The sequence below is a fragment of the Colossoma macropomum genome, unplaced genomic scaffold (genome assembly GCF_904425465.1).
Source record: "Colossoma macropomum unplaced genomic scaffold, Colossoma_macropomum, whole genome shotgun sequence".
In the NCBI taxonomy this organism is placed as follows: domain Eukaryota; kingdom Metazoa; phylum Chordata; class Actinopteri; order Characiformes; family Serrasalmidae; genus Colossoma; species Colossoma macropomum.
In genome coordinates this window covers 14,232,672-14,260,532 of record NW_023494785.1, presented here as the reverse complement: position 1 = coordinate 14,260,532, position 27,861 = coordinate 14,232,672, and the positions used below count along the sequence as shown (strand labels likewise).

The following is a 27,861-nucleotide window of genomic DNA, read 5'->3' as shown; positions in this document are numbered from 1 at the left end:
CTCATGATTAATAACATGAAAGTGTGATTAAAACTAGTAGCCTATCTGTTTCTGTCTTAATTGCTTAAATGCCAATTCATTTACTTGGCTGTTTTTAGTATTCCTTGTTTTTTATTTTGTCATCAAATTTATTTCAATTATCAATTATCAATATGAGCTAATTGGTGGAGTTCATTAGCAGTATTAATCTACAGTCACTATTAGCTAGCTAACTGTGCAAATGTGTGCTTTGATGTCTAGCAACAGTCAATTGGCATAACAGTAGATAAAACATTGTAGTTAAGGCTGTCAAATCATGTAAAAATTTAAAAAATCATTTAGGCCTACTGTATAAACAAACGCTACAGCTACACAGTCATGTAAGCTGTAACATTGTCTGTCTATACAAACTTGACCAGATGCATCTGCGACAGAATAATCTGGAATTACCTTATATTCATTTAACCGAATAATTAATGGAAAATATTATAGGCTGAGGTACAATAAACAACCTATTCATCTATCTATCTATCTATCTATCTATCTATCTATCTATCTCTCTCTCTCTCTCTCTCTCTCTCTCTCTCTCTCTATATATATATATATATATATATATATATATATATATATATATATATATATATATATATATATCTGTCTAGAAATGAAAATGTTTCCAAGTATAGGTATAATTTTTTTTTTTAAATCTATCTTCAGATATATATGCAATCCACATTGCTGTAGATAGGTAGTTTTTTATTTGTCTGACCTGCGACTTTTATTATGAAATAACAGCAGCCATTTTTAGGAGAGCGTCTCTGCTGAGGGCTGGATTTGGGTTTGAGTTGGAGAAGTTTCTACAGCAGGAGTGTCAGTTCATTTTGTAAAGATTTTCTAATATAATGCCTGTGTTTTATAGGGGATAAGATAAGTCTGTTCCTTCGGTTTGCTGTCTTTTTTTCCAATTATCTGCCTAACGTTGCGTTTTTTGGCCACAGAGATAGCTCGCTCGCTATTTTCCGGCTACATAAGCTTGTGGTAAATGTTTTTGAATAATTGTTAACAATGGAGAAGGTACGAAAAATCCTTGTTCACTTGTCGAAGGATAACGCAGCCCCGCAGTGTGCCCGGTTTGTTCAGGTTGGTTGTGTAAGAGTAAGAGCTGCCGCCAGTGTGTCAGACATGATGGGGAGGGTGTGTGTTTGTTTGTTTGTGTTTTTAACTGTAATTTTATGATCACTGCGATTTTTTTTCCGTTTGTTTCTAGAGCATTACTGGGCACTTTACAGGAAGTGTTGACGACCAAGCCACTGTGAATTGCTCCCTCGAGAATAATCGATTTGTTCTTTGTGAGGGGAGTCAGGAAGGGGGCGTTCCCCTGAAGGTTAGATTTCAACACACATCAGTATGACCAGCATCACTGTATAAGCAAACCTTCCTTAACATTAAACTGTGAATCTATTAAGATGTTTGTGGTTTCCATTTGTCGGATATTGCAGTGTAATCATGTAAAGCAGCGGTTCTTGGTTTTAGTGCTTTCCCTGCTCTAATACCTAAACTCTGGAAAGGCTTGTTAATTAGCAGATGAAGTGAATTAGGCTAGCTGGGAGCAGAGGAAACTCTAAAACGTGCAGAGAAAACGAACTGAGGAATCCTGATGTAGATCTTGTGTGTTGTTTGTGGGTTAAACTTACTTTCTGCCTGTAGAGGGCGCCGTTCTGCCCAATCAAATTCCTCTCTCACTCAGAGGCAGCCTCCCTACCTCCAGATACACTGAACCGTGGGGTGGATGTGGGCGTGGCCGTCCTGCTGGAGACGGCCAATCAGAGGCTGTTGCTGACCAGGCGGGCTGCAACTCTCAGGATTTTCCCCAATGTCTGGGTCCCGCCTGGTGAGTGTGGTGCTGCAGAAAGTGTCTTCCGTCTTCTGATGTAGCAGCCGGAAACCCATGCTCATCTTTTAACGGTGGCTTTAAGGAGGAGCCTCGAATAACGGGCTCATTTTGTTCAAGATCAGAATTTATAAGTCGTATGGGATAAACTATAGAGATGGCGGCAATCATGGATTGATATTTTATTCATAGCAGCAGAAAATGCAGGTTAGGATACCGGAGAGAAACAAAAGAATGAATCCGATCCAGTCCTAAAATGTCTTGAAAAAGCACACATTCATGCTGTGTGATGTTGTTAGCTGCAAATTTCGTCCTGTGAGGATGTAGATCAGTTTGAGCATCATGACTTAATTTTAGATGCTCATCTTGTGATGTGCTTCAATTAAAACTAGTTCATTTTAAAGCTTAGTAGTTTTTTTTTAACTAAGAATACAGGATCTTGCACTATATGGCCAAAAATATGTGTACACACGTCCTAATTTCGAGTTCAGGTGCTTCAGCCACACTCGTTGCTAAAAGCTGTGTAAAATTAAGCACATGGCCTTGCAATCTCCATAGAAAAATATTGGCTGAAGAATAGGTCGTATTGAAGAGCTCAGTGACTTTAAACATGGCATTGTCATAGGATGCCTTCAGTTTGTCAAATTTCTGCCTTGCTAGATCTGCCCTGGTCGACTGTAAGTACTATTATTGTAAAATAGAAACATCTAGACAAGTAGTGATAGAACATACAAACTCACAGAGCAGGGCTGCTGACTGCTGAAGCACAAAAGGCATAAAAATCACCTATCCAGTGTTGCATGACTCACTACAGAGTTCCAAACTGCCTTTGGAGGCAACATCAGCACAAAAACAGTGTGTCGGGAACTTACTGAAATGGTTTTACATGGCCGAGCAGCTGCACACAAGCCTTTGAGCCTAAGATTACTATGCGCATTGCCATGCGCCAGCTGGAGTAGTGTAAAACATGCTGACTACTGGACTCTGGAGCAGTGGAAACATTTTGAATCGCACTTCACTATCTAGCAGTCTGATGGACAAATCTGGACTTGACGGATGCCAGGGGAATGCTACTTTCCGGAATGCTTAGTGCCAACAGTGAAGTTCAGTGGAGGAGGGATAATGGTCTGCGGCTGGTTTTTCAGGGTTTGGGTGTGGCCCTTAAGTTCCAGTGAAGGGTAATGTTAATGCTACAGCAAACTTTGTAGCAGCAGTTTCACAACTACATGGTTTGACGAGTTTGGTATGGAGGAATTTCCAGAGCCCTGACCTCAGACACCTTTGGGATTAATTGGAACGTTGATTGCAAGCCAGGCCTTCTCATTCTGCATCAGTGCCTGACCTCACAAGTGCTCTCTTGACTGAATGGGCACAAATGCCTACAGACACATTCCAAAATCTTGTGGGAAGCCTGCCCCGAAGAGTGGAGGCTTTTATAGCTGCATACTAATGTCCATGATTTTGGAATGGGATGTCCAGCAAGCTCATACAGATGTGATAGTCAGGTTTCCACATACATTTGGCCCTATAGTGTATCAGTAATGTTTAAGTTTTATTAAGGTTACAATATTGGTATCATGTCTTCTTTAGTAACTATGAACTAAAGATTAAAGCCATATGGCTCAAACTATGACATAAACCTATCCTGTATGGGGAAAACTGTGGACTAAAAATTCACTGCTGATCCTATTTCAATTATATGGTCATTATTGCTGATCATGTCATAAGGAGTTCAATTACATTGTCAATAGAGTGGGCCCTAGATCATGACTAATTCTTTTAAGATCCATATGAACCTCTGTAGCTTTTAACTGAGTTTCAGCTAATAAAGATAAATGGGTCAAGATTGAGTAGTGCTAACACGTAGCACAAACTAATGGTGGTTCTCATTTTCTGCAGGTGGTCATGTGGAAATGGATGAAAAGGTATGGTTTTATCTACCTACACCTATACATGCAGAAACCTTTTGTTGCACATTGTCACAAATTTCTTTGAACAGCCTTTATTTTAATGGGAATCTTCACTCACTTAGCAATGGCCTCATTTTCTTTGCTCCTGCTGTGTTAGCTGCTGGACGCAGGCCTGAGGGAGCTGAGGGAGGAGACTGGGCTCAAACTCAATCCTGAAGACATCTCCTCTACTCGACTCCTGGGCCTCTGGGAGGTGAGCTAATATTGCTGATTGGGTGCTAAAGTTCAGACACATGAGGCCAAAATCTGTCAAGCTGCTACAGATTTGTTGTGTAATCACATGAAGCTAAAAGACTATTGCACAGCTTTGGTAAAAAAAAAAAAATCCCTTGAAACACTGATGAAATTGCTGAAAGTGTGGTTCAGGGGTCATTATAACCACAGTATCTCAGCTCAGTGTGCTGGGTTTAGTTCACATTTTTGCTTTTTTAATCCTGAGTTCTTGTTTAACGGTCATCCAGATGATCATACATTTACATTTGCATTTAGCAGATGCTCTTATCTGACTCACAAAAGTGCTTTGCTGTCCACTCAGAGAATGTTTCCCCACCAGTACAAATAGGTTCCAAACTACCCTTGAGCTCACATACTGCCAGACACAAAAGCCATTGCTGATACCTAGAAAGAAAGGTACAGAGTTAAACACAGCATAAGTGCAATACAGTAAATTTCATTTTCAAGTACTTATATTAATGCTCGCTTAAGTGCTTTCAGTTTGCGTTTGAAGACTGTGAGAGAATCAGCTGTTCAGACAGCCAGTGGAAGTCCGTTCCACCACCTGGGTGCCAGGACAGAGCAGAGTCTTGATGCTTGTCTTCCATCCGTCTTGAAGGATGGTAGGTCAAGCCAAGCCACCAAAGCTTTAAGGGCTCAAGATACAGATTAAGTTGACCATTGCCATAAGGTAGGGAGGGGCTTTATAGGCAAGCATCAGGGTTTTACATCTGGTGTGGGCAGCTACAGGAAGCCAGGGAATGCAGGGAATGAAGTGGAGTGACATGAGTGAACTAAGGAAAATTGAGGATGAGCCATTCTTCTGCATTCTGGATCAGTGTTAAAGGCTTGATAGCCCGCATGTGAAGACCAGCCAGGAGCGAGTTGCAGTAGCCAAGCTTTGAGATGCCAAGAGACTGAACAAGCACGTGGGGGGCCTCCCGAGAGAGAAAGCGTTGAATTCTCTGGATGTTCTACAGGAGAAACCTGCATTACCAGGTCAGGTTTGCAAAATTAGCTGAGAATGATAATTGGTCATCCTTAATCACACCAAGACTTCTTGTATCTTCAGATGGAACGACCAAGGAGTTTTTGAATGAGATGGCAAGATCATGTAGGTGAAGGGATGAATAGCATCTCAGTCTTACTAGGATTGAGCTTCAGGTGGTGAGCTGCTGTCCATAAAGAGATGTGAGTCAGACATACAGAGATGCGACAACCTGAGTTACAGAAGGTGGGAAAGAAAGCATTAGTTGGAAGTCATCTGCATAGCAGTGGTAAGAGAAACCATGAGAAAATTTTCACCAAGAGAATGAGTGTAGAGTGAAAAGAGAAGAAGACCCAGCACCGACACCAGTGGAGAGCCTGCATGGGGTAGATGTGGACCTATTCCATGTTGCCTGGTAAGAGCGCCGCTCCAGAGAAAGATCAAAAGTGCCAGGTCCAGAACACTGCTCTGTGTATCTATAAAGACTGGTTGAGGGTGAGATCAAAGGATGATAGCAGTGGTAAGAGGCAGGATGACTGCAGCTTTTTCGATGGAAGGTTGAAGAAGAGAATGAATTGATGGGGAAGAGACTCGGAAGAATGTCTAACTCGTCTATGAAGTTGCCAAAAGGGCAAGGAGGGCAATAAATGACAATGATAGGAAGTTTAGTAGGGAAAGATACAGTAACAGTCTGGTACTCAAAAGACTAAAGATGAGAAAACGAGAGTGGAGTGAAAGATGAGAAAACGAGAGTGGAGTGAAAGATGAGAAAATGAGAATGGAGTGAAATGCCACTTTCTAGACAAAAGCAAACCTGTGCCACCAACCCTGCCAATGTGTCTCGGAGAACGGGAGAAGTTAAAGGCAAAGGATAGTCCTGCTGGAGTCATTGAGTTCTTGGGGTGATCCAAGTATCTATCAAAGGCAGGAAGTTCAGCGAATGGAGGGATGTTAATATATCCTAAGTTGTCAGCAAAGTGTCAAGGCATGTCTTGTGTTAAAAGAAAAACATTTGCTTATGTTCATATTAACGTCTTGTCTCTGCTGCAGTCTGTGTATCCACCCATGCTGTCCCGAGGACTACCCCAGAGGCATCACATAGTCACGTACATGCTGCTGTCTAGTCGCCTCACAGACTTGCAGCTACAGGTAATGCCAGCATTAGTGATATATGTAACATATAACAGTAAGATGTGAATAGGCAATAAAGCATTAAGCTTACAGTATGATGAAATACAACAGTGTTTAAAAAGCAGTGTATAGCAGTATTCAGTTTTTCTGCAAAGCAGTTTAGCCCCATAAGAGAATACTATGGTTGCCAAACAACATAACGATTAAAGATTATTGCATGAACAGTGAGTTTTTTTTAATAGTAACTTGGTTCATTAATACATTATTCCAGTCATATGTCTGAATATCAAGTATTTTAAAGCCAGTTGGATTATAGAACTGCAACAAGGTATTCCATTCTGTAACATTCTGTTATGGTCTGTGTACTAAAGAGTAATCTGGAAAGTAATGGAGAAAATGGTGTCAAATTCCGTCATCTGTGCATATCTTTATTATCTGTAAACATACATCTATTTGAAGCCAGTTTTATAAACGCTGCTTTGTTCTTACATAGTCCTGTCTGAGGCCAGAGCCTGGGGAGGTAAGTGGATGTGTCTGGGCTGATGTAGGTCTGGTCAAGGCCATTATATCTGCTGTGGATGGAGAGGAGAATTCTGTTCATTTACCTGCTGATCTGCCTCAGTATGTCAGGTACTTTCATTTTTTTACTTTTCATCTGTGGTGTCATGTAATATTGTTGTGTATCTCAAAGATGGATTGAAAAAGTGAATGTTAATGTAACCAGATTTTGTTCCAAATAATAAAAAACAAATAGGAGTTAAAAGTTTTTCACATGGTGGTGACGTGCTGTGGTGCTATCTACATTCTCTCTACGTCCTTTTTTTCCCACAGAAGACATAAGGCAAAGGCATTACATAAAGTAATTTAAGAAAAGCTGTCACTCAGTCAATCCCTTTTTCTTGTTCATGCAAGTCAAATAAAACGTATCTATAAAGCACATTTTAAATCAACTGTGTTGCCCAAAGTATTGCATGGTCATTTAAATTAAATATAATTGAAAAATTGCTGTGCTTTTAATGTCCTCCATGCTGCTGTTTGGTTTTGTAGTGTGATGGAGGTGTCTCCAGTAGGTGAGCTTTCTGAGTCCATGGTGCCGGTGTTAGTGTTCTGTAACCGAGCCACAGCGCAGGGTGAGGATGTGGAGCGGGTTAGTACCGGAACAAAGTTCGCTTTAGAGCTCTGGCTGAAGATCCTAGAAGCTCACTGTGAGAAGACCTAAAACCAGCAGACTCTTCCTCTTTCTGTCAGCCCTCATCTGTGGAACCAATGAAGCAAGGCCTTTAGGATCACTGTGCCATTGGCTTGTTGTCCTGTTAATCTTTCTGCATCCAAGTTATCATACCTGGCTGTTACCTTCAGTGAATCATTGTTGTTTTAAATGATTTTGTTTTTCTGAAGTGTCACCTTAAAGATCTGTCAGGATCTTAAAATTAGTTGTTAGGTGAGACATTTATGTTTGTTTGTTTTTTTTTTGATCGCTGTAATTTTTCACCGGTCTGTAAGAATTTAGTATTGCTACTATGAGCCACAAGGGGGCAGTAAAGACTATGTCCCCTTTAAAGTGACATCTGAAATTAATAGCCAGTGTGAACATGACAGGCAGATTGCTTTTTAATTGTCAGAGTAAAAACATATTTACATGTAATGTAGGAATTCAGATTAATTTTTGTGACTACTGCTTTAATATTCACGTTTTATCCTTCTTCTACAGAAATCAACCAAACCTTATTCAACAAGGTAATGAAACATATGTATATAAAGCGCAACCATTATCTGTTTCTTTCCCATTTGTTCAAAACATACACTGTAAAACAGAAAGTGTGCTTACATATAATGATAACAGTGGCACATAGGTTGTGCTGACTGATTTGTCTTATAAGGACTATGACCACTCCTATGCTTATATGTGCTATTTGGGTCACAGCTAAACTGCTTGCCTGTGGTGCTTATGAACTGAAAGGCCTAAGCTGTTTCATGAAATCTTAATCAGTGATTATATTGATTATCAATTTTATGGCCTTCAGCATACTGACCATTTATTGAAGAGAAAAATGTAGCACAACTGTGATAAAGAACACATGTGAACATGAAAGTGCTAACGCTGTTGTATGTCTGTACATCCTGGTCAGCAGATCTTTTGTGAACCCTAAGTCTTAAAGCAAACTCAAAGAAAGGGTGTATCATAATGTGTTTTGTTTCCTTTATTGAGCAGCAGAGGAGGACATCCTTCCTGTGGCCTCTTTATTGATACTGAATTTCACTCTTTCTCTGTGCTTTCAAAGCAGTTGTAAACACATGTACTGGCTGTTTTTTCTTCAGAAAAGTGTCAGTGGTGAAGTCTGAAAGTATACATTGTTAAACTATCCATCACTGATAAGCACATATGCCTGATGTATGCACACACGTGTCATTTTCTTTTCAAATACAGAATCAGAGTTACTTCATTGGCCAAGTACACGTGCATGCACTAGGAATTTGTATTGGTGGGATTGGAGCATATATAAATAGAAATATTTGCAAGTAGTAAACAATTAATGCAAATAAATACAAAAATATAGCTGCAATGAACAAAATACACATTTTCTGAAGTATGTAAAGTTCGTACTTGGTATTGAAATTTGCCATTCCGTTTTTATGCTCTCAAGTATAATTTGATCTACTGTGATCTGATTTATTTCTTTATTTTGCTCAAAGTTCCAGGAAGAGAGCCTAGACTGCATTGTTATTAAGTTTTAAGCCATTTTTTAACTTTTTATCAATCCGTCAAGGCCTGACTGCACCTTCTTATGCCACACAAGTCCAAGGAAGATGTTCTGGGTTTTCTCAATTTCATAGACATTACAGGCAGCATCAGTAATGCAGATGTAAGCAGATATCTTCACATTTTACTTGTCACATGTGCCTGATGTGACCCCACAGTGGGTGCAGCCAGTGAGTAATGCCTAAAGGTTTTAGATTCCTTTAAGAGCATACAACCAAACTGTGCTCAATCATTTGGATGTACTTTAATACTTATCAGTCTCAGCCCCACCTGGTCTGGACATGCTTGGGTGGAACAAGGTGTGGATAGAGATGCAGATTAATCACAAGATGAAGCTTGTACAGAAAACATGAGACAGATTCAGTTACTTTGTTGTTGTAGTTCAAATCTGATACTGTTTCAATCTACCCTCTACTATATGAGTGCCTACTATTAGTTTGAGATGTCATACACAAAAAAAGCAATATATTGAAAATGTATTACAAATGTTCAATTTCAGTCTGGAATAGACAGATAACATAAAATAATACATTTCATTTTCACTTCTATTTCAGGCTAAGGTCTAGTACATTAGTGACTTTCAGGTATCAGGTAAATAACACATTGAAAATATATAGCAGTATATTCTATTTATATTTTGAAATATTCTGATGCATATAACAAAATACAGTATTGTGTAAAACCCAGAGGCCACCCTTTATTTATGTAATTTTTGTTAAAAACTTGTTAAGTGTAAGTTATTCATTTTTCAGCATCAGAAAAAACGTGTATTTAACAGATGTTTAACAATTATCCATCATTCTCTACAACTAAATATAATATCATTTTTTCAGCATTTAGTCCACACTTTGATTTAATTACATTTTCCATTCTTTTTGGGAAGCTTGCTTTCAGTTTTTCAAAGAAATTGCAGGGATTCTCCAAGGATCTGTCCAAGTTACATTTTCTGCTTCTTACATTCCAAGTAATCCCCAGCACATTCAGTGATGTTGAGATCTGGACTCTGGGGTGAATAGTCCATTTTTTTTTTTTTAGAATAACAGCTCCTTTTTCTTTGTCTCAGTAATGGCTTCTTAACAGCTATGCATCCTTTCAGACTCGTAGTGTTGAGTTGTCTTCTCACAGTGGAAGGATGGACAGAAACACCTGTGGATTTTTTCAGATTGAAGAAAGAGTGGAGCTTGATTTTCTCCTCTCTCTCAAAGGTGAAAGCTGTACGTACTGTTTATCTGATAGTGACGGTCTTGGTGGTCTACCAGGCCTTGCACAGTTGTTAGGAGTTCCTCATATTTATCTTGTTAGAAATATCTCCTAAAATAAATAACTTAATTGGTGTTTTAACTGGAAATTATATAAATGAAGGGACTGGGACTGGTCTGGGACTTGTATGTACATTACTGCACATGTATATGATTTTTGGTCCTATTTCAGTCCACTCCCTAGTATATTAGTATGTCCTGTACAAAAAAAAACAGTACACTGTATGTTCAAAAGTATCCAGACATCCCTTGTACATAAAAATTCAGCGACTTTAAGATGCACCCATTACACAGCTTTTATAATATTTATAGAAAAGCATTGCTAATGGAATGGGAAGCTGAGGAGCAACCGAACATAAGGACACCATGCCAAATGCCAAGCGTCAGCTAGAGGGATATGAAGACCCCCAGCAATATTCTGTGGAGCAGTGATGGAACTGTGCTATCTGGATTGATGGAGCTCCATCTAATACATTTGAAATGAGTTGGATTGGAATTTGTGATCCAGAACAAATCATTCAACATCAGTACCTGACCTCACTAATTCTACTGTGGCTGAGTACAATCAAATCCTCACTGCAGTGTTCCAACATCTAGTGTAAAGACTTGCCAGATGAGTAGAGGCTGTTACTGCAGCGAAGTGAGGACAAACTCCCCATTAACACGTTTGATTTCAGAAGTAACATTGGATGAGCTTGTGTGTGTGTGTGTGTGTGTGTGTGTGTGTGTAAGTATGAGTAACTTTTAGAAACCCTCTAAAAAATAATATATTGAAAAGTATTAGTCATTTCATACATTACAATGTATTACATTCTTTTAATATTTTGGAATACACTGATCACATATAACAGTATATTTTCTTTTGGGCTGGAGATCGATGACGACCATCAATGCTTTGTTTGAGAGTGCGTGCACAGTTTTTAGATCTTAATTCATCTCAGTATGATTTTTATAAGTTGTACCAAGAACAACACATTTGAGGAAAAGCTCCCTTTTGTTTAGAATATCCCAGAAGAAGCAGCATTCATTACACTCGTTTACTCTCTTTTCTTTTGAGCTTTAACAGAATCTCAGTGCTGGTCCCATCTGCACAAAGGCACCTTTCTATTAGTACAATAGCCCTGAGAAACAGTGACCCAGGGGGCTGAGGTGATATGGACACACAGCTTATCATCCCTAAACTTACTGCAGTCCAGCACAATTAAACCAAGGAGGTGACTGAAATGTATTTATATTTTTCAACCAAACACATTCCTTTTTAAATAAAATATTACATTTTCTTTTTAAAGGAATATATCATGTTACATGCTCTTTTTCTTTGCTGCAGAGCATCATAAACTTAATTAAAATTACATATTACTGTAAACAAACAACAACTAACACGAGCCATTTAGAAGCAATTCTTTTATTTATATAATCAGAATATATACACTAGCATAATCAGGCAAACCATTTTAAAGCAAATTGATCCTGTCTTATGGAATATTACAGTCATGTTTACAGTCACAGGTCATGTTTTCAAAATTCCTTTGGAAATAACTGAATATTGTAGGAAGGTATTCCTGTTTGGTATTACAGTCTGTTTGATATTTGGTATTACAGATGCATTCAAAAGCAGGGAAGGACAGATGAAAGAACAACAAATGAAGGGGAGTCAAACGAAGCACCTGAATGAAGTTGAGTAGCTGTGAGTAAATCATGATGTGATTTTCATTGTTTCATTTGAAGGTTTATTTCTTACGTAATGAAGTGTTGCAGCATCACTTGTTCACTACGTACATCCCAGTCCGGTTTTTCGGAGGTTTCTCGGAATCTGAGTCCTGCTGATTGAGATGTTAAGATGTTAAAATACCAATAAACTGTTTGATCTGATTACAGACATTTTTTCATAACCTTGTCGATGATGTGTGAACATGCTGGAAGCAGTAACCTCAATACATTGCTACTCTAACTTCCCCTCTTTACAACCACAGATTTGAAATATATAAATACACAAGAAACTTCTAAATGTACAATGAGTGTACAATTAAAGAACTAAGTTAATTTCATATGAATTTATTTGACCTGTAAGAAGGGTAGAAAATGAGGGCTTTATGTAGAGCTCAGGATTTCCTTTCCATGAGCTGCTGTATGTGAGCTTGCTGCAATGCGACCAGCATGCAGTCTTACTAACAGCCCATCAAAGGCCTCTTTGTGTGAGGGAACTGGAGCAACAGTCCAGAATGACCTCAAGCAGAGCCATAGTGTAATCATTTACACATTGTAATGCAATATGTATCATGCAAATCTTTCTAATGAAAAGTGAAATAAAATAAATGGTATTTTTTTCCACCAGTATTCAATTCTTTAAGACACATGGCCTTAAAAGCCCATGCAAATGAAAACATCTTCAATCCAGCTAAATCCTAGCTATATATATTTCACATTTTGAGATGTTGTAAGAATATTATGAGATTGTAATTTGTTTCAGGATTTTCTTTTACTTGCTTAAGTGATTTTATCTGCTGAAGTTGTCTTATTTTATTGGTAGATAATTTTGCTTGTTTCCAGAAAAAAATGCTATGCCCTTTCAGAGCTTGTGTGATTAGCTGTCTAATCTACAGGCGGTGATAGCGTCAACTGACCAAAAAGTTAGTCCACAAACACATTTGTGCATTATGAAACATAGAGCAGTGTGTGAGGGCAGGATTACACTCTTAAAATTAAAGATACCTAAAGGGTTCTTTAGAGCGATCTCACAGAAGAATCACTTTTAGTTAAAGAACCTTTCAGTGCATCATTCCTTTTTAAAATACTCCTTCATTTATAGTCTTGTCCCATAAAATTCCTTTTGGCACCTTTATTTTGAAGAGTGTACTCCAGAATTCCTCGCTTCACTGCTGGGGGTTGAGCTGCAGACAGTGCAGTGTAAAGTCTGATAAGACAGCAGCTCCAGGGCGGTTTGGGAAACAGAAGCTCAGAGCAGGAGTAGAGTTTCCCACGCCTCAAATTTCTCTGTCAAAGCTGCCCGTGCACAAAGAGAGGCCTATACAGGTCTGAGGGAAGTGGGGCTGCTCAGTAATGGCAGCCAGCTTTGCCTGCTTCTGAGCAACATTGTGCTGGCATGTTTTACATGGATGGAGATGGAGATGGGGGAATGCTAATTCCTTGCAGGAGGTCTACTGTTACCTCCACATTAACCCCCACAATTCATGTTTTTTCTCCCCATATACAAAAAACACAGCTATTGTTACTATCTGTGTGTTCTTGAACACATGTACAACTTAACCTATAAAAACTGTACCTTTATTTCAGTTGCTCATATCTCTTGCAGGGGAGGTAGGCCTATTTGCTTGATTCATATGTGTACATTGCTTCCACGCTCTTAATAACAAAGAAACAGTTTGTAAACAGTTCTTGGCTTGGATGTATTGTTCTAGGAAAAACTTCTTAGTTTAGAACCTGAGGAGGTTCTTTAAGCTTTAACAAGTTTCTTCACACTCACACATCTCATTACATAATTGGTTCTTCAAAGAAGCATCTATTAAGGGAACCAAAAGTGGTTGTTCTATGGCATCTTTTTTGCACCTTTATTTTTAAAAGTACACATGAATGAAGTGTATTACACTAACAAAATTATTACCAAAGTTAAGTAAAATGAAAGACACTATTCATTCATGTGCAACCATTTGAATCAGGTAAATTACTTTTTAATGGCAAAAAAACAGCAAATGCAGAGGCTCAGGTTGGTATGAGTGCTCTCAAAGCATTTTGATGTAAACTGTAAAGCACTGGGCCGTGGCACTAAGGTATAGATCGAGATTTACTCACCGGTGACTTGCCGTTGTGCGAGTCAAACGTGCTGTGTGTGGAGTACATAGGAATGTCAGGGTTATAGTAGCCTGGGGGGTCCGGATCAGACACGTTCATGAAGCCCCGTCGTCTCCACCAACAGCACCAACACAGCAGCTGCGAGGAGGAGTAGGCTTCATTTACGTTTCAACACAATGCTAAGAGAGCAGCCATGTTCATTTCACCAACACTCTTAAAAATAAAGGTTCTTAAATGGTTCTTGGTTTCTAAGACAAGCCTTTCAAATGCTGTGACTTTTATTACATCCAATAGATTATTATTCATTAATTACATGGAAACAATGCAAATTGCTTGTTTTAAGAGTAAGGAATTCAAGTCTGGCGGGGTGTGCGGTTCCATGGAGTTTTTGAGGTTAATTGGTATAGAACATTTTCATTATATAGAGGTTCTTCAAATCTTAACTAAGTTCTTTATGTACTTAAAAAAAGGAAATGTAAGAGTGCAGAATCTTTTAAAGGCATAAAGAACCTTTGCTTGATATAAAAGTTCTATTCCAATTAAAGGGTTCTTCCTGGGACCTTCACATCATGTGGGGGTTCTTTAAACTTTAAACAAGGTTATTTACACTCACACATCTCATTTACAAAAATGTTTCTCATCCATTCACCCATTCAATGGTTCTTTAGGGAGCTAAAATTGTTCTTCTGTGGCATCACTACCTTTATTTTTAAGAGTAAATGAGAACAGTGAATTGGAAAAAAAAATAATAGCGCATTAAATAACATCACAGTCACACTGAGGTACAAAAAGGCTTTTATATGGGAAATCAAACAATCAGTACAGAAATAATACAACAGGATCTCCAGTATGTTACAGTCTGTTCAAAGTAATGTCTTCATGGTATCTAAAGAGTCATGGGAGATCATCACAACACTAGTGTACTCTTTTTACAGCTCTGAATGGTTTTATTGGGAGTCTATGTGAGACTCACCAGCAGTATGAAGAGGAGGAGGAGGAGGAAGAGTATGATGGCCGCCAGCACTAGCAGGGCCACGCCCCAGCCGGGCACGCCTTGCTCTGCTGTTGAGCCCGTGGTGGTTGAGCTGGAAGTGGAATGGTGCACTTGGGCTGTGCCTGGCACTTCGGGGCCTGAAGGCTTCTCAGATACATTTCCTCCAGGACTGGCTGAGTGATTGGCAGCTGAATGACTGGAAGATGCTGTGGTGAGGTTGCTGGGATTCACCGTGACACTGGTGCTGATCGTTGCAGTGAACGTTTCATTCTGATGATGCGAAGAATTGTTCGCTGGATGTACAGTTGAGTGAGTCTCATTATTCAAGCTGGTGGACCAGTGCGAAGTTGTAGAAGTGACATGTTGTGGTGGTCTAGAGGTGTGAGATGTAGGATCTGTGCTGGAATGGTTGGTAGTGATCGTTGATGCATGTGTAGAAGAGTTTGTGGAGGAGTGTGCGGAGGTGTGTGTGGAGGAGTGTGTGGAGGAGTGTGTGGAGGAGTGTGTGGAGGAATTTGTGAAGGATTGTGTGGAGGATTGTGTGGAGGTTTGTGTGGAGGACTGTGTGGAGGAATTTGTGGTGGATTGTGTGGAGGAGTGTGTGGAGGATTGTGTGGAGGGGTGTGTGGTGGAATATGTGAAGGAGTGTGTAGAGGAGTGTGTGGGTGGTGAGCTGCTGGTCACGGTGGTGTGTGTAGCGGTGGTGAGTACAGTGGTGGAGGTGCTGACTGAGTGAGGTGTAATTGTTTTAGATTCTTGCTCCAGAGGGAGCATTGCAGCTGTGGGTTCTTGATCTGTGAAGACATATCATACAGATTAGAATCAATCATATTTAACCTGTACAATACATAATTTATCTATACTGTACACAGTCCCAGACTCGATGTGCATGCATATGCAAATGTTAATCCCTTATGGAACAAATTTGTAGTAATACTACAGGAATTTCTTCAAGATTCCTATTAAAATCAAATTCAATTTGGACAGTTACTACACTGTAAAAATGTTATCTTTGCAAGTGAAGTCATATTAAGTCTAGTCAATATGCCTAATATTTCTCATTTTGAGATTGTTGTGAGAATACTATAAGATAATTTAACTTTACATATTTCAGGTAATTTCAGCCAGTGAAATTATCTGCAATAGTTCTTGAAACAAGAAAAATAATCTGCCGATGGATTATGTTATCGCAATGTAAAATTACGTAAAACAAGTTTGACAAAATCTGGAAAATGTTAAAATTTTCCAGATAATGAAATAATGAAATAAAATAATGAAATAATGAAATTATAATCATAATGAAATTGAGATGTTTTTTTTTTTGGTAAGGCGTACAGTTGCTTCAAATCAGTGTCTAATTTTACCTCTATCACACACTGTCATTTTCTTTTTTTTTTGCAGTAAAAACTCATTCTGATCAGAAGTTATCAGGAGGAAGGTTTTCTTTTACCTGCAGTATAGCTGGTGTTTAGATCCAGAATCAGAGATGGATGAAGTTCGTAATTAGAAACAAAGACATTTTTCACAATAAACTGATTGATTTGCTTGCTGCCAAACAGTGCAGTGGAAGTGGCAATCACAGATCCATTGCTGAGGAAAAATAAAATTATGCATGGTTAATAAAGCCTAAGAGAGTGTCATTTTTATGTTGTGCAGCATATACTTATAACAGTATCCGCAGTTTCTCTTAGAAAAAAGGATGAGAACCTTTAAAGGGAACCAGGCCATGGCTTGTAAAAATAAGCCCAGGCCAGATTTGCCTTTATGTACTGTTCTCACAATCATGTTAACTTTAAGCATTGTTGCAGTGTTGAGGATAATCTGAAATAATACTCTGTTTTAATGCTGTTTGAAACATTATTACCTGAAAGTCATGTCTGAAATGCCTTCATACTGGATCGATGGTGTATAGCTATAAGTGTTGGAAAACTGAACAGAGAGGGAAAACTTAAATGTGGTATTTGTACAGCTTTAAAAGGCATAAACACATAAATGCCAATGCGAACAACTACTGATACACTGTGCTTTCGCATGTTATATTTGTTAGAGCATTACCATATGCACTTGTTGGCATGTATAGTTGAGCTTTTGTCTTATGCCTCGTGAGTCACCAAGTACTGTTTGACCTGGTGTTATCTGAGGCTGTACTTTGAGGATAAGGCATCTTACCACATTCTCTACCTCCCGTCTCAGTATTTTGTACTGCATTGATTGTTGGTCCGTGAGTGAGTCATTGAAAATCCGGTTGATGATTTTGATGCCAATGATATAGGCAGAGCTGGCATGTGCAGACGTCGTGCCACCGTCAGGAGCTACAGTGACACTGCCAGGCAAAACAACACCTGCAGATTCAACACACTCAGAGATTATTAGGTCTGCAGTGGCCAAAGGACTTTTGCCTGTTTTTCTTGTTTTCTCTTGTTATTATTATTTTTTAACTACAGTAGTGCATATTCTGAAATGTGCAAAATTCAAATAAAAATGGCATAATAAAATAACTTAATGTATAGATGGCATAATATGGTGTCTTCATGTTATATGAATTTGACCCAGAATAACACAAACAATATTCCACTTCTTCTGGAACAAAATGATTGGTGACAGACGGAAAGCAAAAGTTGTGCATTTTGAGTTTTACCAAAAATTGCAAACATAACCTCTTTTAGAAGCCAAATGTTATCTCTTTTAAGAGCGTACAGTTGAAACGGTAATTGAAATGATTATTTTGATCTTCAATTACAACAAAAAAACAAATAAAACATATTCCGGTGAAAATGTTAATGCGAAATAGCTCATTTTACTGAACCTCAATTAACTTCCTTGTAACAAGTTTTTGTGTGAGCTTTGAAAGGAGTTTCACATCAGAGTTGTATAAACAGTGGTTTCAAACTACTCAAAGAATCAAATCTCAGAATTGGACCTGCTGAATTTGAAATGTGAAATATTAGAACAGTGCTCCTCTTGATACTGCCATGATTGGTGTAAAATTGTAAAATATGTATGAATCTTACCTGAAAAAGATACTAGGAGCCCAATAATCCAGTACAGAGACTTTTCCTTCATAATGTACGGCTCAGTGGAGTGCTAATCCTTCAGGCTGTAGACTCTTCTGGTCAGGTTTAGTCCTAATAAAGCAGTGCTTTGGCCTGAGTGCCTCACTATAGGAATGAACAGTCTCTTTATTGTTAGAGCACCTGAGCAGGTACTGCAGCCAGTGGGGTGGGACCCAAACTGCTTAATCAGTGCGTCACATTTACGCTGATTCTTTACAGCAAAGGCGACCATGTATCTGTGTGGAAATGATCGAGAATAGAACTAATCAGTACAAACTGAAGGAAACTGTCGACAACAATTAAAAATGTGTTCACTGATTAAGAGGTCATAGAGGTTGGCAGAGTAGAATGAGACAGGAGAATTTAGGCAAACATTTTTAATCAATTTCTTCGTCAGATGAATTTTGCTCTACAGTGCCCGCTACTGATTCATTTTAGAGCTTCATTCTGAGCCACTTTTAGAGCTTCATTTTAAAGCAGGGCTCCTGTTTCAAAATCAAAGGCTAAAGACTGTGATTAAATTTTTTTAATGCTGCAAAAACTGGTATATCAACAAGTAAAATCATCTTAAAACTAGTCGATATATCTAATAATTCTCATTAGAAGATTATTGTTTTGGTTTTATTTTAAGTAATGTTATGTAGTGAAACTGTCTAATTCCAATGGCAGATAATTTTGCTTGCTTCAAGAAATAATGCTTCAAACAAGGAAATTCTAATACTGACTTCAGATGATTTCACTTGAAGATTTGAACTGGTAGTGTTTTAACTTGTGTGAATGTCCAGTATTTGGGGTCAGTTCCTCCCAGCCAGGGCTTAATTTCCAACAGCATAACGGTGTGAAGATCTTAACTATCAAAGAGAGTACTATCACAACTTTTTTTAATCAAAAATACTTTTATGCCTTTACATAGTTCTGTTTCTTTACAAATTAGTTGTAGAGACGTTACGTTTATTGTATTATTCCATTGTCTCCTTGTTGTGTATCTTGGGTGATTTATCATTGTCTAAATATTTGGTTTGCTTTTTTTGTTTTGCAATGGTAAAAAAGGTAATTGTTCAAAATCAGAAACAAAGAAAAATCGACTCCCTTTGTGTGTGTGTGTGTGTGTGGGTGTGTGTGTAAAAACATATTTATGAACTCTGCTTTGCATATGTTATGCAATTATCGGCATGGAACCTCTATATGTATTTTAGGAGAGTTAACGGAAAGTTTGAAAGCACTTAGCCTATTTGTGGCTTTCAAATTGAGGTCATGAACCCTGAAAACAAAAGAGACAAAGAGAAAAGGGAAGATTTGTTGGCTTGCAAATGTGCGTGTAAGCATCTTTACAGCGTTTGTCTTCTGAACCATACGTTTACAGGGTTACTCAAGAAGACAAGATGTTTTGCAGCCTCTTTCTGACATATCTCTTTGAGCTTGTGTACATTGGTAAGGATGTTTATTACTATTTCTATATTAATGTATTAATCTGTTAGCATAAATGATCTATACGTTTTCTAGATTTATGTCCTATAATATTTGTTATAGATATATTTGATATAGATCTTTATAGTTTTTCAGCCAAAACAAAAAAAAAGTTTTTATGTAGACTTTTAACTGTATATATGTGTGTGGTTGTGTATTATAGGTGCAAGTCTGCTTTTTCAGTCTCCCAGTGTGACTGTGGATGTGGGTACAAATGTGACATTATTATGCGATATATCACATGCATTTGGTCAGTGCTCCTCTGTCAGGTGGCTACTCTACCAGCCAGTAGGTGGCCTCAGGATCTACACCCACCTCAGCAGAGGCTTCAAGGCCATCACCCATGAAGCTCAGCGAGACACGCAGTGCCTACTGAATATTCCCCAGGCCAGTCTTTCACATAGCGGCACATTTTACTGTCTGCTGTTGAATTTAGGGGTGGATTATATGGGTAATGGAACAGAGCTGACTGTCATGGGTAAACATACTCAAGACATCTATGCTGAATTACTCTCTATAAACCTCAATATGTGAAATACTAATAAAAAACACAGAAAACAGTGATTAGTAAAGTCTGTGAGAATGTTCCTAGTCTTCAATTAACCCTGTCCCAAATTTTTTGGAGCGTGTTGCATGCATCAATTTCAGAATGAGCATATGTTTAAAAACAAACAATTAGGTTGATAAGGTAAAACATAATATCTTTGGTTTTTGTACCAAATACTGTTTAAATACGTGTGATTTACAAATCGCTGCTTTCTGTTTTTATTTGCACCTCACTAACATTTTTGGAATTGAGGTCTGTATTTATATGTACACATCAGGTTCCCAGTTTTGATGTGATTTTCATTTGTTTTCATCTCCGTTCTAGACACAACTGACAAAGCAAAGGTGAATGAAGACCACAGAATGATTTCGGAACAAGGTACTATATTGGATTTAGAGCAAAGTAAAACTGTTGTTGCTGAAACACACCCTGTAATATCAGTAGTACTGAATGAACTTTTGTAGTACTAACTGAAGTTCAGCTGGTTTTAAATTCATAAGACATCTGTCCGGATGAAGCTTTTTTGACTTCTCAAGTATGTGTCCTTTCTGGGCGATTTTATGAAGACCTGTTAAGGAATCATGTGTGCTTGCATTGCAGCATAAGGATACGTTTTACTGAAGGGTACACTGACTGTGCCCTAACTGTGCAGATTTAAATTAAAAAGAAAAAAAAAGTCTTTTGTTATAATTTTTTATTTAATTAAATGTGTAAATGATGCTGAAAGAAAGTGGAGAACACAGCAGCTGCTCTTTACATTGTGTGAACATTTCATGATACTATGAACTAATAGAATGCTCCAAAATTGTTTGGAATATAATCTCTTTGAATCAATGAATTTACATTATAAGTGATTTTTTTGCCTTCTCCTGTAAAGATACTATTTTGAAGATTCATTTTTTTGGACAGCGCTGATCTGTAATCCTGAAACAGATATTAAAAATTAAAATCTTTTTGATGAATCTGCATTATCGATTTACAGTATTTTTTTTATGCACATAAGATGACTTTTAAAAGTACCTGTATAATTTTGGGGATACTAGCCTTGTTGGTATAGAAAAGAAAATATGTGGTATAACCCATCCCTACTGGTTATAACTATCCTGTGTAAAATAAAATAGATTAATTTAAAACCTTGGTACAGCCTTTTGACCTAAATCTAATGCTGAGTTTCATGTTAACTGTAGAAGTCGAGGAAATTCCTTTTTAAAAAGTGTAAAAGTGTCCATATTTTCCCTCTTCAATTGTTTATTTCAGTTAAGGAATGTCAGTGTTTACTCCCCTTGGCAGTTTTTGGAGGCGTCTCCCTTCTTCTACTCATCTTAACCATCATAGCAGTGTGCAGCTGGCAGAGGAGAGGTATGCTGCCTGTGAATATGTTAGAATAAATACATCTCAATTACTAAAAAATACAAGAAAGAAATATTTCTTGCTTCTGGCATCAGGGATCATTATAACAAAAGTATACATGTCAGGCTAAAGACTAAAGACATGTAATTTAATCTTAGACCACTCAGAAAGGGCTAAAAATGCGAGTGCATGCACTGCATGTAAGGAGTAAATGTAATATTTTAACAATAAGGCATTCTTCTCTTTAGGAATAACTCATCAAAGGAACAGCAATGCAACAGGGAAACATCAGCAAGTAAGTAAACACTATACTCTATTCTGAAACTGTTTTTACAAGTTGGGAGGTTACATTTACACATGTCGTATATATCAGGGGCACACAACACCGGTGGGCCAGTGTCCAGAACAGTTTAGTAGTTCTCTTACTCAAACACATCCACTAAACCTGGCAATTAATGGATGAGTTGAATCAGGTGTGTTTGAGCAGATAAATCACCAAACTATGCTGGACACTGGAGTTATGCATCCCTGGTATACGTGCAGGTATGTCATGATGATAAATATCACTTCCCTGTGGCCATAAATCAAATTGTTGAGATTGCTTTTGCCAAACCATATGACCCCTTTTAATTACAAGATCTTATGCCCATAAAAGAGATAAACACGTTATTGGGTATTATTGGTATTTAGTGAAAAATACAAAACAAAACAGTAACACTCCCTGGCTCTTCTTATCTCCCATTTTGTCTTCAAAAATTTAGAATTCAATGTTTCTGATGTAATTCTCACATTCTCCACAGTCTTCAAGCGAGACGCAGTATGCTACCCTTAAGTTTGGACCTAGGAGGCAGGAGGGTATTACACATTCCTGTACCTAAGACCTGTGTAATACAACAATCATTTTAGCAAAATCTCAATGTTACTCAGTCTGGAACATAAACATGCCACACTTCTGCAATTTTGCAACCATGTTATTAACATCCATTTATGTGCATTTCATTTTACCTTGAGAATGAAGTCTTTATTTAGTTTTAATCATCCTACAGAAGCCTAAACAGAGTTCTTTGTCAATGTACACTCAGTGAGCCAGTTCTCCACTAGAAGGCAGTAGATTACTTAATTTTGAATTGCAAGGCTGTACAGTGTACTTACATTCTGACTTCTTATGCTCTTTTGCATTTGTTCTCATTTCCAGTTGACGTTGTTTGTAGCCTGTAATTAAAGCAAGAGGATACAAGTGATTGTAAATGTGGATTATTTGTGAAAGCACCATAAGAACACACATGAAAGGTACTATTAAAAGACCACTGGTGGATAAAGTACAACTTCTGTACTGGAGTGAAAGTAGAAAAAGAGAAGAGATAGGGGCACATACTAGCACATTATATTTTTTGCTTTTTTATTACTAATAATTTCTCTATACAAACAACCTGTACATCTCTGTTACAAATAAAAACAAACTTTCCAGCTTCTTCTGTTCAGAAACAATGTAGCTAAAAGTGGTCTGAGTGCAAATGTTAGGCAGGGTTGACTGGGGATTGAGGGATGGTTGTAACAGTCACTAAAACAGTCAGGTAGATTGATGCAAACATAGTTAATTCAATACAACTCTATAAACTAGACAAGATTTTCAATCAAAATACATTAACCTCTTATGTTCCAGGGTATATTTAGGATTTTTGCCTGAATTTACATGCACAAAACTTGCATGTACAAATTATTCAGTAACTGCAAGAAATAAATGTGAAGCGTTGGTGTTTTTTATAAGCTCTCCTCAAATTGGCAGAAAATGTGTTTTATGATCATAATGGGTCTTTCAGTAGAAAAAAAAAGTGAGCTCAGCTTCATTCATTATGATGTAATTCAAGTCAGAGCTAAGGATGTCAAGTGGCTTTTCCAAGTGTTCTTTTGGTATCTCCAAGTGTCTGTTTCATTCCAAACTACCAAACTAACAAGCATTGTAACATACAATGTGTGGGTTGTTTGGTGGGCATGAGCACACACTGCCATGCTATACTGGCTCTATTTTGACACAATAGGGGCCAGAAATCTCTCCAAAATGCCAAATCAACCTCAAATAACTTTCTACAACATCTTAGGCCTTCTGTCCATTGCTGGAAAATATGAATAACCCAAAAAATATATGTGGACATGACATAACTGTCAGAGTCAAAACAGGACATTCCTGAAGACAATCTTCATCAGTACTAACAGAACACATTATTATACAAACATCTCTCTCTTCTAATAATCCCCAATTGTGAAGCAGCACTAAGCCTGTGGCTGTGTGCTATACGTGTGTGCAGAGTTATCAAATAGGGAGTTTACTGATGCTCATTACAACAACCATATACAACAGTGTTGTACATGGTTCTATATAGAACCTTTTAGAAAATGATTCTATGGAGCACCAAAAAAGGTTCTATTGTTACAAGCCCAGTTGATAATCGTAACAATTGTACAACACTTTTTGGTGCTATGCAGAACAATTTTCAAAAAGGTTCTATGGAACCATATACAACACATTCTCCATCAATCTGAAGAACAATGTCACCATGCAAAGAACCATTTAAGCATGAAATGGTTCTATATAGAATTCATGTTTCCAAATAGCACTATTGCTTTTACTAAAGAACGCTTGAAGGACCATCTTTCTTAAGAGTGCACTGTGGCCATCATTGTGAGTTTAACAGCAGGTATGGCACCTCAGACAAAATATATAAATAAGAAAAACGCCATTATTAGTGAATGTCACCCTTTTCATCTTTACTGTATCACTGACTGCACCAACTGCAGAACATACTTCTGGCGCATTTCATACAGTAAATAGGCAGCAAAGCAGGGGCTAACAGCTCAGTGACTGTCAGGTAACACATGACATACAACTGACATTAGGCTCCTCGAAGTGTTTACTGTCAAAATTCAACATAAAAAGTAAAGGATATGCTGTTTATTTTCTTACATTCTTCAAATATCAAGTTAGAAATGCCAGGAGCATTAAACCCTGGAGTGTGAGAAGCATTAAAGCATGGAGTGTGAGTGCTCAGTGCTGTTAGCTTAGCACTAACGATGTATGAAAACTCCTTTTAAAGCACTTACAGAAATTAGCATTATTGTAGCAGAGCAATCGCTAACAAAGACTATTAGTGAAGATTTTCTCATTAAACACAGCACATTAAACGTATTATATAACACAAAGGTTCATACACCCAAACACTGCAATGTGCTTCTCATGCTTGTTATGATTGTCTAATCCATTTCTGAAATGACTGCAGTATTCTGTGCTTTACTTTATGTTCGTGACATTAAATTACAGCTGTTTAGTGTGTTACTGGTGAGCACCTGCATAAGTTAGTTCTCATGTGTCCACCTTTATTTATAACAATTTACATTAAACTCTTGCTGGGATGTTTGAAAGCTTACTAACACAGTAATTTGAATAAAAACTAAACATTGAAACCTATTTTTTTTACTATTATAATTAACATAGACATACACATATATCTTATAATTATCATAATAACAACATCTGTTTACAACCGATATGATAGAAACCAATCTGGCCATCATAGGTCATCATCATGGCATGTAGGTCATCGTATAATGTCAAGCGACACTCATGAATAAAGATGGTTGCCCAGGAAAAGCCTCCGACTGATTCACAATCAGAGGTCATGATAGCCAGTGGACCATGAGACATCATACGTGGTGTATAAAAGGAAATATTTTTATCGATTTACCTTCAGAAATGTTAATATGTTCATTCACAGAAGCAGCATTTTACTATGGGTAAGTAGTACGTCAATTAATCAATAAGCCATTTATTTGACTGTTTATAGGGTATAATAACTGGCAACATTACCAAAATCTAACAAAATAAAATTCTGTTTGTTTAAAATCAAGGTACCATAGGACAGACAATAATTTATAGAATTTAGTGCATTTACAATTGAAACTGCATAAAAATAATTGATTGGCATTTGTGAAGTCACTGCGGTGACATGCTGTTTTTCATGCACAACATGATTAAAAATAACTAAAATAAAAATTTTAAGTTAAATCATTTTCAACGGAAAAACTTTAAATCTGAAAAGACTTGCAAAGCAATCTCACTGCCTGAATAGGAACAAGCTCTTGGTAGCAGGGGCATTGCACAAATTTATTGGCTTGGTCAAATGCAGTCCTGTAGAGGAGAGGAGGGGAGGTTCTTTCCAAGCTAAAGAAGAGAAGAAGAAGACAAGATGCAGGAATAAGGTTGGGCAATATGGCATACATGTAATATCATGATGCTTGAAGTTATTTTCGCATCAGATTATATTTATCAGGATAATTTGTTTTTGTGACACTTGCTAGTTTGAAACAGACACAATACATCAATAAAGCCACATTTAAAATACTATTATAAACTATGAGTTCAGTTAGTTTTATTTGGCATTTTACACACCGCACTGCTTTAAACTCAATTACACAGGACTTTCACAAAATTCCTCTAGATGGCACTCAAATTCAAATTCACACTCATGAAAAATGCAAACTTGGTAAGCGATGCTCAAAGTAATGCATTCCATACAGCTCTGCCAGTTGGGTCATCCTGCACCAGATTCCTACCACCATCTGAATTTGAAAAAAAGCTAATCTCTACCCACTCTACGAGTCATTAGCTGACCAATTACAATCAGCAAACCAGGGCTGTACTGTTTTGGTCTGGGGGTGGGGGTTGGGTAGCGGACTTGCTCTTGTGTTTGTGTGTATGGTTTTGTATAAGTTAGTCCAAAATGTTACCATCCCTCCAGGAATTCTCCCTACAGTCTCCTGATCACCTCCTCTGAGTGAATCATGAGAAGTATCTGTCCGATTGGTGTGAAAACGTGCAGGTCATAATGGTATATGTATACGAGAAGATCACCAAAAGTATGTTCTATTTGAATCTGTTACATAAAAACTACATAAAACTACATAAAAAGTCTGTTACATTTTACCCTGTGTTATGTTGTGTCTTGCTCTCCCCCACAAAAAAAATGATTCTCTCCTCTGGAAAAACCAGCATAAACCAGCATGCCTGGCCACCAGCAAAACCAGCATATGCTGTGTTTTGGATGCTGGATGACCAGCTAAACCAGCACCAGGCCAGCATAGATCAGCATAGACCAGCATGGAATCTATATTTCAACTGCAAACAGGAAAAAACAAGTTAACTGTTCATGTCTGCAGCCTCACAGGTCTACATAATAGAACTTATTCATCAAAATAATTTAATAATGACAATAACTCACAGCACTTTCACTTTTTAAACTTAAGCATATTTAAAAACTAGTAACTCAAGTAGAAATACAGCTAGAGGAATTCTATTTCTGCTTTCACTCATGTACAGAAGTTTTGTACTTTGTCCACCCCTGTAAAAGACATTTCAAGAGACCATTCCAAGAGTGACTGAGAAAAAGCTGAAATGAGTATAAGAATGAGATTAGCATGAGGATATGCGGAAGCATGGCGGCCTTTATATCCTCCAGAGAAACATACTGAACTCCTCTATCTCTGAAATCAGGCTGATGTCATATCTTGTGAATGCTTTTCTGGCCCAGGTTTTGGCAGCTGCACTGTTAGACTATTGCAACACAGATGAAAATTAATGTTCATGGCAGGGTCCCTCTGCCTCTATAAAATGATATCCTCTTATATGAAACTACTGCATTACTATTCGTGTCTTTTTAATGTCTTAACAGATTTTCTGAATTTTCACCTAACAATTGCTAAGGGCATATTAAATATGTGTTTTTCTAAAGAAATAAAGGAGCGTCACATCTTAAGATATATGAATTCGATCCTACAATCTATTTTTTCAGTATGTTCTTTTCTGTATATGCACAGCGGCTATTGATGTTGTCAGGTGCTTCCCAAATTCAAAGATCTGTTGATTGATAACATAACACAAGTTTTATTAATAACACAGATATGGTCAGTGGTGGTCAGCTTTATTGATAACATGACATTACTCACACCAGCTCATAAAAATAATGTCTAAAGTCACAATATGTATGATTGCTTTAACAAATATTCTACTTGCTATTTAATAAGGTTAGTCTAAATAGCTTCATGGATTTGTAGCATTACATGTTTATAGTTTACATGTTTACATGTTATAGAATTTGTCATTGGTGTTAAATGTAAGTGGTGTTACATATTTATTGATCTTATGTTTTTTTTAATTTACTGTTTAATATTTTAAAGATTGCTAGGTGTGTAAGATGTCTTTTTTTTTCTAAATTTTGAAAATAAACAATAACAGACAATGCAACTTAATTTTTATGTTATTATTGAACTAATGTTTAATTTAAAGAGAAGATAAAACAACAGATACTAAAGGTGAATTTTTTTTTTGCTTAGGTTAGAGAGAAAATAAAACAACAGATATAGGTGTATTTAGCAATACTAACAAGGAAATCAAATT

At 37.5% G+C, this 27,861-nt stretch overlaps 3 protein-coding genes across 5 annotated transcripts; 2 read left to right on the top strand and 1 right to left on the bottom strand.

The window, feature by feature from the left end:
* The first annotated feature begins 786 nt into the window (after positions 1-786).
* Positions 787-7,542, top strand: nudt17 (nudix (nucleoside diphosphate linked moiety X)-type motif 17). Its single transcript, XM_036583403.1, has 8 exons — positions 787-1,119; positions 1,247-1,363; positions 1,687-1,870; positions 3,770-3,795; positions 3,938-4,033; positions 6,092-6,190; positions 6,666-6,802; positions 7,220-7,542. The coding sequence occupies exons 1-8, from the start codon at positions 1,045-1,047 to the stop codon at positions 7,389-7,391; spliced, it is 906 nt and encodes a 301-aa protein (XP_036439296.1). The 5' UTR covers positions 787-1,044; the 3' UTR covers positions 7,392-7,542.
* Positions 7,543-10,211: 2,669 nt separating this feature from the next.
* LOC118816785 lies at positions 10,212-23,053 on the top strand. 3 transcript variants are annotated; one of them, XM_036583394.1, is made up of 8 exons: positions 10,212-11,406; positions 11,795-11,879; positions 19,413-19,480; positions 19,680-19,994; positions 20,388-20,441; positions 21,354-21,422; positions 21,662-21,708; positions 22,214-23,053. In XM_036583394.1, the coding sequence occupies exons 3-8, from the start codon at positions 19,432-19,434 to the stop codon at positions 22,289-22,291; spliced, it is 612 nt and encodes a 203-aa protein (XP_036439287.1). In that variant the 5' UTR covers positions 10,212-11,406; positions 11,795-11,879; positions 19,413-19,431; the 3' UTR covers positions 22,292-23,053. The 3 variants fall into 3 exon arrangements, with proteins under 3 accessions (XP_036439287.1, XP_036439274.1, XP_036439281.1); XM_036583381.1 differs by having other exon boundaries at positions 21,321-21,422; XM_036583388.1 differs by lacking the exons at positions 10,212-11,406; positions 11,795-11,879 and adding an exon at positions 14,737-15,300 and having other exon boundaries at positions 21,321-21,422.
* LOC118813048 (flocculation protein FLO11) lies at positions 13,925-18,198 on the bottom strand. Its single transcript, XM_036578185.1, has 6 exons — positions 18,008-18,198; positions 17,166-17,338; positions 16,861-16,925; positions 16,447-16,586; positions 14,976-15,790; positions 13,925-14,140 (listed from the first exon to the last, which is right to left on the bottom strand). The coding sequence occupies exons 1-6, from the start codon at positions 18,057-18,059 to the stop codon at positions 13,976-13,978; spliced, it is 1,410 nt and encodes a 469-aa protein (XP_036434078.1). The 5' UTR covers positions 18,060-18,198; the 3' UTR covers positions 13,925-13,975.
* Positions 23,054-27,861: the final 4,808 nt, after the last annotated feature.

What these genes read in the sequence shown, in the direction of transcription:
- LOC118813048 (XM_036578185.1), bottom strand. Translation starts at nt 18,059, where the DNA reads ATGAAGGAAAAGTCTCTGTACTGGATTATTGGGCTCCTAGTATCTTTT. An exon ending in GCTCCTAGTATCTTTTTCAG is followed by an intron (nt 17,339 to 18,007) that starts GTAAGATTCATA and finishes TTGAATCTGCAG; the next exon opens with GTGTTGTTTTGCCTGGCAGT. An exon ending in GACGGGAGGTAGAGAATGTG is followed by an intron (nt 16,926 to 17,165) that starts GTAAGATGCCTT and finishes CTCTCTGTTCAG; the next exon opens with TTTTCCAACACTTATAGCTA.
- LOC118816785 (XM_036583381.1), top strand. Translation starts at nt 19,432, where the DNA reads ATGTTTTGCAGCCTCTTTCTGACATATCTCTTTGAGCTTGTGTACATT. An exon ending in GTGCAGCTGGCAGAGGAGAG is followed by an intron (nt 21,423 to 21,661) that starts GTATGCTGCCTG and finishes TCTTCTCTTTAG; the next exon opens with GAATAACTCATCAAAGGAAC. An exon ending in CAACAGGGAAACATCAGCAA is followed by an intron (nt 21,709 to 22,213) that starts GTAAGTAAACAC and finishes CATTCTCCACAG; the next exon opens with TCTTCAAGCGAGACGCAGTA.
- nudt17 (XM_036583403.1), top strand. Translation starts at nt 1,045, where the DNA reads ATGGAGAAGGTACGAAAAATCCTTGTTCACTTGTCGAAGGATAACGCA. An exon ending in AAGGGGGCGTTCCCCTGAAG is followed by an intron (nt 1,364 to 1,686) that starts GTTAGATTTCAA and finishes TTCTGCCTGTAG; the next exon opens with AGGGCGCCGTTCTGCCCAAT. An exon ending in TCACAGACTTGCAGCTACAG is followed by an intron (nt 6,191 to 6,665) that starts GTAATGCCAGCA and finishes GTTCTTACATAG; the next exon opens with TCCTGTCTGAGGCCAGAGCC.